The 10,000-nt window shown below is 45.8% G+C and overlaps 1 protein-coding gene across 2 annotated transcripts in view; it reads right to left on the bottom strand.

Moving 5' to 3' along the window:
* The window catches only part of kif18a (kinesin family member 18A), a 51,803-nt gene that overhangs the window by 40,839 nt on the left and 964 nt on the right, over positions 1-10,000 (bottom strand). For both annotated transcript variants that reach the window (XM_063189476.1, XM_063189477.1), the window contains exons 2-5: positions 9,268-9,424; positions 7,639-7,858; positions 1,506-1,663; positions 1,040-1,144 (exon numbers count right to left, since the gene is read on the bottom strand). In XM_063189476.1, coding sequence (XP_063045546.1) covers positions 1,040-1,144; positions 1,506-1,663; positions 7,639-7,858; positions 9,268-9,366 — 582 coding nt within the window. In that variant the 5' untranslated portion in view covers positions 9,367-9,424. The remainder of the gene's footprint in view (positions 1-1,039; positions 1,145-1,505; positions 1,664-7,638; positions 7,859-9,267; positions 9,425-10,000) is intronic.

Raw genomic sequence — 10,000 nt, 5'->3', positions numbered from 1 at the left:
AGAGGGAGAGAGAGAGAGAGAGAGAGAGAGAGAGAGAGGGAGAGAGAGAGAGAGAGAGAGAGATTCAGAAGTGTTGCGCATCCAGAGTAATGCATGCCAAAGCATGAGTCAGAACAGCGCAGAGGAAACTCTACAGTACAGTGCGCTTCCAACAGTCATACGCCCTCAGCTCTTCCCTCCCCCATTCTCCTCCTCGACGCATCACCCTCCAGCATCTAGAGCCATTGCAATATCAGCCCTTTCAGTACACACACGCACAGGCAGTGTTGTACCTGAACTAGTTCAGTGGACTAGAGTTCATGAACTAGTTCATAATTTGGGCGAAAAATGAACTGAGCGCACACCATTTACGGCCTGATTAACAAACTACATTCGAACTACATTCTGGGGCCTGCAAATGAACTTCATTGCGCCTTTGTTTCATAGGTTGCCACATTTCCTTAGTGTTCAGGTGAAAACTCAGCCAAGTACATTGAAAAGACATCCAATGGTATAAAATGACAACAAACACATATATTTTCAGTTCTGAAAAAAATAATCATCATCTGTGGTGGTGTATAGGCTTTGCCAAAGATACTGATCAATGCAGCTTGCAACAAACTCTTGCATAAAAAGACTACAAACAATCATGAACTATGAACGAACTAGTTCATTTTGAATGTGTGAACTGAAATTTGAACTAGTTCCTGTACAAATGTTATTGTTAACAAATGTTAATGTTAACAATTAGGAACTATACACAGGGCTTTTTCTAGGAATTTTGGCATGAGGGAGCATCATGGCAGGTTGCGGGGGGGTGAAGGGGGGAATTTACTAGGGGCGCTCAAAAAAGTAATTTATATATTTAAAAAAAAAGAAGTATGAGGGTGCACCCGTGGAGGTATGAGGGTGGAGCGCCCCTATTTCCCCGTTCAGAAAAAGCCCAGATACACCAAACAATTCTGAACTATGAACAAACCAGTTCATTTTGAAACTGAACTTTGAACTAGTTCCTGCGCAAAATGACCTGTTCCCCCAACAACAGTGTGCAGGCATTTACCTGGTGCACGGTGAGTCCCTGCACCACCACTCCTTTGGTGCTGTCCTCTCTCACGTTCAGAGGGCCTGAGTTGGCCATCAGGTCCCGGATCTGCTCATTATACACCTGGACAACAAAACACACAAGCAACAGGGGGATAGCTGCCTTTAAAAGTCAAGTCAAGTGACATTCATTTGTATATAGCCCCATTACATACACAGAATGCAACCCAATGCTTCCCAAACAACTAAAAAATTAAGCAATGCAAACATGGAGTTAAGACAAAATACAAAATGAATTAAAGAACGCACACATGGTGTTAAATACATACATACATACATAAAGGCCTATTAAAAAGCATTAGGTGAATACATCACCACAAAATATGCGTTTGTTTCTCACATGGTCTGGTCTCTCGACACCAGGTAGGAGTAGGCTGGCTCAAACGAGCCGTGTGTGTGTGTGTGTGTGTGTGTGTGTGTCTCACCTCTAGGTATGAGTAGGCGAGCGTGAAGACCTTCTCCTCCCTCATCTGGTCCATGCGTGAGTAGAGCTCCTTCATGGTCAGGTACATCACGCCCGGGTCCTCCGTGTTGCCCAGCATGGTGTGGGTCTTACCCGCTCCCGTGGCTCCATAAGCAAAGACTACACACACACACCACACACACACAAGAGTTAAGACCGAGGTGTGTGTGTGTGTGTGTGTGTGTGTGTGTGTGTGTGTGTGTGTGTGTGTGTCTTTGTGTGTAACTGGGATCGTCAGAACCAACATTCCTCCGCAATGCTGTCGGACCCGATGTGTGGTGGCCACGGTGAGCTGGGCCACAAGTCGTCACCATCAGCCTCAGCTGACCACGAGAGCATTCACATCATACCAATTCTGTACTCTCTTGCCGTCAACGCGCAGTCAGGCAAGCATCTGGAGCAACGGTGGAAAAGTTCATTTAAAGACTGAAGATGCATCCATCCATAATAATGTGGATACTAATGAGTCAATGATGTTTTGGAAGAACACATCAGGGTGGTGCAACCATAGCTGATGCCTAATTTATGAATTAATTGATTTTTAGTTTTTAGTGGATTATCTGAGAAGCATTCATTGCAGCACATTAAACCAATTACTAATACATTTATGGGCATTAGCTGAGGTATCACCACCTGACATCTGAGCCTCCCAAGAAAATATCATTGGCCCAGTGATTATTAAATAAAAACAGTGGCAACTTGCATCAGGAACTAACCCAGTGAACCGCCATAGTTTAAATTTGGCAGCCATAGTTTCCAAAAATGTAAAACAAACAAAAAGTTTCACTTTTTTTTCTTCCAAAAAACAAACGATTTTAAAAATGATTTCCTTCGCATTTTCCTCCTGGAGTAAATACCTCCTATAGAGAAAACCATGAGTGCTTGAAAGACCTAGGGACCCAAGGGACAGTTGGGATTAGTTTACTGACACTCCCCAGGCTTTGTTCTACTGTTGTATGATAATGAGTTAGGCGACATGCTTTCTTTGACACAGCAGAGGAGACATCGGGCTGCTGCATATAGAAATGAATGTGTAATGAATGTGAATATAGACATAAATGTGTAATATGATGTTCAGAACTTTAACTGGGAGGAATTTTGAAAAACTGGCTCTGTGACCAGCACCCCTCATGTACAAGTAGAATGTGTACGCCTATATGTGTGTGAGGAAAAAAAGCATAGCCTACTATCTTAGACCCTTTTTGTCTGTGCGTTAACAATTTCACAGTGCTCCTAAATTCCTATCTGTGCTCTTATGTATCTTATGTAATTTTTCAAAATAGAAATGGCTGAATGAAGGCCTGTAGTTTCTCCATGCGCCAATGTCATACTGTACTCATTGTTTTGCATTTACCCTGCGAAATCCCCCCCAACAAAAAAAAATCTCAGCTGCCCCCATAGTTTCCAAAATTTCTGTGGGAAACACTGTAACCACTCTCTAAGCCACACGTACGGGCAGCACTCGCCATCACCTCCTACCAAGAAAGTAGAGCAGGACTGCTGTTATGGTGACAGCGGAACGTTTGGGAACATCTGAGTCACCGCGACTCCCAGTCAAAGGGACGGACGCACATACACAGACAGACATTATTCCTGACCAAACGTGATCATTAGCGAGGTCTCAAATCCTCCAAGGGGAAGCAACCGGTTACCAGGAAGAGCTTGCCCTCTCTCCTGCACACCACACCGCCTAATGACACGGAGAACACATGCTCACTTCACCCCTCGCTCCCACATGGCACAGGGGGACACCGGCAGCACACCATCTGAGGTGGACGTCTCACACACAGAGGCAGAGACAGACAGACAGACACGGTAGATTCCCAGCAGATTACGTGGTGGTTCCAGGACAAGTATGATTCATTTTGAAGGAACACCACTGCAGCCAAGCCAGATAGGCAAAGGCTGCGATGGAAATGTGGAAGGCAGGCGGCAGGAGGACAGTGCGTGCCTCAGACATGCTGAGAGAAGGGGGATTATTAAGACCCCAAAGCTCATTTCATGTCAACTTTGCGCACGGTAGAGCACCGGTCACAATGTAGCAAGACACGTGATGAACTTCCATGTTGAGTTTGCAGTAGTGTCAAACAAATGGAGGAAAACATTAATGAAAGCCCCTAGATGATACCGCCAGTATCGAGCAAAGTGCTCCGGTCGTCCATAACCAATGTGTGCACTTGATTGCACAATATTGTATGCATAGTTTTAGGCGCACAGCAAACATGTGCCCGGCCTTAAAGGGACACTGTGCAGGAAATGGTCAAAAAAGGTACTGCAACTATGCTGCTTATTGAAATTGGGCTGCCAATTGCCAAATTTAATCTATACATGAAAGTTTACTAAGTATTAAACAAATATTTTTCTAGTATGGTCCAAGTACAGTCATTTTTGCAGCTAAAAATGGCTATTTTTGGAAATTCAAAATGGCGGACCATGGAGAAGATCCCCCTTTTCATGTATGAGAAGTGCAATTTTTCCAGTCATAATGAATACCGTACTTAGAATTTGATGCTGGTGGTAAGTATTCATGAAAAAGGTAACATTAGTGAATGGGCAGCATGAATTCCGGAAATAAACAACTAAAAATCTCACACAGTGTCCCTTTAAACCAACACGCTGTTTATTCATACCCAGGTATACTCGAAAAACCTTTCCCTTTGTTTGGGCCTTTTGTTGTTTACACCAACACTTTAGTTTTCTAAAAACGTGTCAAAAGTGGAGATTTTTTGAAGACTGACAAAAACAGACTTGAATGGCTTTCTGCTTGCAGCACACAGGCTTCACGCATTCATGACAGCTCTCCGCAGCATATTTATGTGGATTCGCCGATGGTGAGTGAACAAAGAATTGTTGGAACACCGAGGGAAGAAAATGTTACTATCATCAAAATACCCGGCAATGCAATGGTGCCTGGATGCACACACCTCAAAAGGACTACAGTTATACACCCTCAGTCTGAATGCACACCTCAAGACACACACACAGACCTGTTGCCATGCCTCCGTGCAATAGTCAGGCTTTAAGAATGCCAGAGAGAGAGAGAGAGAGAGAGAGAGAGAGAAAGAGAGAGAGAGAGAGAGAGAGAGAGAGAGAGAGAGAGAGAGAGAGAGAGAGACCGAGACCTTGGCAGACCGTTGATGATTCATACCTGCAACAAGGATCTCGCCAACCGACCGACCGCCCGCCCTCCTGCCAATCTGAACAACAGGATTCAGAGCTACCCATTCACTCATTATCATCCATATATTTCATTCATTCGTCCATTCACAGAAATCTCTCGAGGACTCAAGGCTGACTGCGATGGTGTGAGGAGGATTTAGCGTCTCGAAACCATCCCCTCGGTTCAGCTCACCTACTCATTTATATTCATTTACAGTACAGTAGCGTTCAGCCGCTCACCCACTCATTCGGTAACGGGGTACGGGGCTCGGCTGTCTTTATGTGACGAAAGCACAATAAGCCCACAAGAGGAGGCCTCTGCTCCGCCACCCCAGCCAGCTGCTCAGCACAACACAACACAACACAACACAACACAACACAACACAACACAACACAACACAACACAACACAACACAGCCAGTGTTGCCAGATACCAGCCCAACTGGGCCGTTTGGGATGACTGTCTGTGGGTAAAAAAAAAGGGTAGTGGGCAGGTTCTGGTGATTTACTGCCACAGAAATCAACAGAATATAGATTTGACGGGAGTCAGTGCCTCCAGGCAGGCTTTGAGCATTTTTTTGGGGGGGGGGGGGGGCAGTCATATCTGGCAACCCTGCACACAGCCATGACTGAGGAGGAGGAGGAAGCAATATATCGCAAATAAATAAATATGATAAAATAAAGAAATAATACAAGGAAATGAAAAGCTTCACAGAGATGAGAGCCTGACATTCTCTCTCACACCCTGCCTCGCTCACGTAGATGAGGAGCGAGAGAGAGAGAGACAGGGAGAGAGAGAGAGAGAAGGCTGGAAGGAGTGAGATGAGAATGAGTCATCGCGTGGGGAACAAAGTGATGACCCCTAGCTAGCAGAGGGGACTGAAGTCCACACACACACACACACACACACACACACACACACACACACACACACACACACACACACACACACACAGACACACAGACACACACACACACACACAGACACACACACACACACACACACACACACACACACACACACACACACACACACACACACACACACGCGCGCGCGCACACGCACACGCACACGAAGAGGACTTAAGGCTCAGTCAGACACAGCGGCGGACACACACACACCCGCACACGGGGAAAATGAAGAGTTTGGAGATGAATTTGCATGCAGTGTGTTTGAGCTGGGCAGTCTGTCTTGCGCTGTGAGGAGGAAAAGGTCGCAACCGTGTTCTTCTGTCACCTCAGCCACAGGAGGGACCGGGACAGGTTGGACTGGCCGTGCAAGGTCCCTGGCTGAGGGATTTTTGAAAAAACATTTTTTTTTTAAAAAATAAAGAAACCCTGCCTTTTTAGGGCCTAAACACAGCGCATTGCCAACGATAGCCTGCCGCAATTTAACCACCAAGAATCACCAAGTGTGCATGTTTCATTCATGTTTCCCTTTCCATCCTCTCTCTCCACGTATCCAAGACACTGCAGGACAGGAACATTCACCAAATCGTCCGTCACGTCATCTGCATTTAGCTGCCTGTGGTACAGTACAGTGCCATGGTCACTTTTCCACTGGTGGTTTTGACCGTTTGGGGATGACTCATCGGCATGATTTACGAATTTGTACTCTTCATACTTCATACCACTGCGGCTGTTGACTGAGAAGGCTAGCCATCGCTACTTTAAATGCAGAGGCTGAGGGAGTCTCACTACACAACACAACACTACACTGGGCGAGTGGTTATATTTGCAGGCGATGGGCTATTGGTCACATTCCCATCATGCGCAAAACATGTATTGACCTAGTTGGCTCCTCTGGGCCCGCCCATGAAATAGTTTATTTTCCCCCACGTTTGCTCCACTCGCTGTATGTAGTGGGTAATTAATATGCCTAATGTCTGGCAGTGATTGGCACCGCACGACCACGGGTGGAGCATTCGGAGGGGAAAACGTGCAGTTTTATGGGCGGACCAGAGGTGCCGACTGGGTCAATGCTGCATTAAATGCAGACACTGAATATTGTGAAAACTTAAAAAATAAAAACTTAACAGTCCAACAAACATGACACTGTCCCTCAATGGTGTAACAACATGCTCTGTGCTGCGTCATGCGGCTAAATCTTTGATAAGCTTGTGAAGACTCACATTCTCCTTCTCTTGCATAAACAAACCCCACTCGCAACACTGCCCCGCACCCAGGCTTCTCATGCCTTGCCTTGCTCTGTGCTCCGGTTGCTGTTGTCAATCGCTTCTCATAAAAGCCTCTGCCAAATGCACAGTCCTGGTCCAAACCGCTTCCAGTCATTGCTCTCCAATGGTGGAAGCTAGTCATCTCTTTCTACCCTTCAGAAGCTTCTGTTCTGAGAAAATCAGTTTTCATTCACAAAAAAGCAATGCTATTCATGTACACAGAGCTTAATTAGTGGCCTGTCTACTCTGTACTATTTTGCAATTCGTACATTCATAATTCGATGTACTGTCATCGTCAGCCGGCAGTCATGGATAAGCGGTAGGGGCGTCAGACTTGTAGCCCAAAGGTTGCCAGTTCGGCTCCCGACCAGCCAGGTTGGTGGGGGAAGTAATTAACCGGTACTCTCCCACATCATTTTCCATGACTGAGGTGACCTGAGCATGGTACCGTCCTGCCGCACTGCTCCCTTTCAGCAGACATTGGGGGATGCCCCCTTGCACGGGTGAGGCATAAATGCAATTTCGCTGTGTGGAGTGCAGTGAACACTTTTGTGCTGTGGAGTACTGTGTCACAATGACAATGGGAGTTGGAGTTTCCCGGTTGGGCTTCCAAAGCTTCATTGGGATCAATGAAGATGAGGGCTCGCAGTAACATAAAAAACATACAAAACCCTTGTTGAAGTCTGTATGTGCAGAATATGTCGTGTAATGTAAGGTAATAGAGTGACGTGAACGCATCAACCCAGGGTCAGGCCCCACCTGTGCAGTTGTATCCGTTGAGCACCCCGTCCACGATCCCCTTGGTAGTGTTCTCAAACACCTCCTCCTGTCGGCTGTCCTCGCCAAACACGTTGTCGAAGACGAATTTCAGGTCCTTGTTGGCGCGCTTGCGGACGTCCCGGTTGCCGATCTTCTGGCCCCGGAAGAACATCACCTCCTGCTCCTTGGGGTCAAAGATCAGCATGTGGCTGTCCACCACCTGTGGTAGATGGGACAGAATAGAGTTTGAAATAACGTTTAGAATTACATTACATTGCACTTAGCTGACGCTTTCATTTTATTCAAAGCGACTTACAGTTATTATTTGTCAGGGTATTGGTTACAGTCCCTGGAGCAATGTGGGGTTAGGTGCCTTGCTCAAGGGCACTTCAGCCATGGATGGAGATGTAGGGAGAGGTCAGGGGGGATTTGAACCTGCAAGCCCTAGATTGAAAGACCAACTCACTAACCACTAGGCCACGGCTGCCCACAGAATACTAGTATAGAACATCATTCTAGAGTAGAGTACAATATCCTTGGGATCACACATCAACATGTGGCGGTCCACCACCTGTGGAAGTGCAATGACAGAATGGATTTCAGTTTAGAGTTGAACAGAAAAGCTGCTTCCTTGGAGAATATCCTAGGAGGTCCAGTGTGTAACGTGTTCATAATCAAAGAGTCTGTTGACCATTCATACCATTTTGGGGCAGCGGTGGCCTAAAGGTTAGGGGTGGTGGTCTTACAATCAGAGCGTTACAGGTTTGAATCCCACCCTTACTTTATATCCCTTCATCTCCATCCATGGCTGAAGTGCCCTTCGGCAAGGAACCTAACCCCACACTCCTCAAGGGACTGTAACCAATACCCTGTAGATAACTACCTCGCATTGGAGAAAAGCCTCAGCTAAGTGTAATGCAATACACCGGTCCTTTATCATGATTTTCATCACTGCCAATTTCAAGTGTGCTTATGCTTTTTGAATTTCATACAAGGAGCCTGACTACATTACCACAATAAAACAATTACTGGCAATAACCAGATAACTGGAACAAAGTCCAGTTGAACATCAGCTGGGATGACGTTTGAGAAACCACTTCCAGGCAGGGAATAGCCTTTGGGTATCACAGACACACGACCACCATCATAACAGGAATGGATATGTTTTTCCATATCCTTTCAAATAAAGCCTGCCAAAATTAAATAGCAATACATTTTGGTAAACAACATCTCAAATTACATTAATAATACAAACCAAGTTTATTCATCCTTTCAGGGGAAGCTTGTCAAGATGTTGTGCTTGCACAACAAGGTGCTTGTTGTCATGGTCGCCAATTTCATTATCTATCCTCTGCGTCTCCTTGTGCTTGTGGCCTCTCAATGCAAGACGTCATTGACATAGAAGTCTTACTCAATATCTCGCAAAAGTACAAAAGGTAATTTTCTCTTTGCAACAGGGATGTTAAATGGGGAAAAGTCCCCAAAAAGTTGCTGTGTCTAGGCTGCCAGCGGGGAAACTTTATTATTTACTCCATGGAGGCGGGGAGACATTGAAGCACAAGGCGAGGACAGGAGGCTAGATATTGAGACGGACCCGATAACTATGAAGTAACAGGGAGAGACACTGACCTGTACGACTCTCTTGAAGGCCGTGGCCTGTTCGCGGGAGTTGGGGGGTCTAACGCGGACCACCACCTTGACGTGGCTGCACACCTCTGGGCCCCCCATGGTCCTCTCCTCTCCTCACAGCACGGCAGCAAGCTCTCTCAGACCACACTGGCCCCGCCTGTCAAAAGAAGATTCACAATTCAATTAGACACACAGGCATTTTTATTTAAGTCAATCACGTTCAGAACTAAAGCCAATCATGTGCACACAGCGAGTTTTATTTATCACACGCAAACAATTACTAAAATCAAACATGCAGTGATAGTTGTCTGGCTGTACTGTGTGTGTGTTTGGATGTCACAAGAAACTCAGTTACGTTCAGTTCAGTACTGTGTATGTGCGCGTGTTTAGGTGTGTGTCCATGTCCCCCTGGATGTCAAAAGCCTGTTTAAATTCAAAGAATTTAAAACCAATTGGATGTGATGGATTGCCGTTCCCCTCACAGCAACCTTTCAGACGGCAGCAAGTTACTACCAGTCAAAAAGGGCAATACTGCAGATACAATAAACGAGTCAGATGGACAGTCTCACTATTGCAGTCAAACAGCCCTAACGTTACACAAAATGATTATTTCTAAGCAGTAACATAGAAACTATACACAGAGGTTCGCAGTCACATAGAAAGGGAATTACACAGCGAGTCAGATACATAAAACCAACCATATATATTTAATGTTGAGGGACATTTGCTAAGT

Source organism: Engraulis encrasicolus, chromosome 23 (genome assembly GCF_034702125.1).
Source record: "Engraulis encrasicolus isolate BLACKSEA-1 chromosome 23, IST_EnEncr_1.0, whole genome shotgun sequence".
NCBI lineage: Eukaryota > Metazoa > Chordata > Actinopteri > Clupeiformes > Engraulidae > Engraulis > Engraulis encrasicolus.
This window is presented reverse-complemented; position numbering and strand designations above follow the sequence as displayed.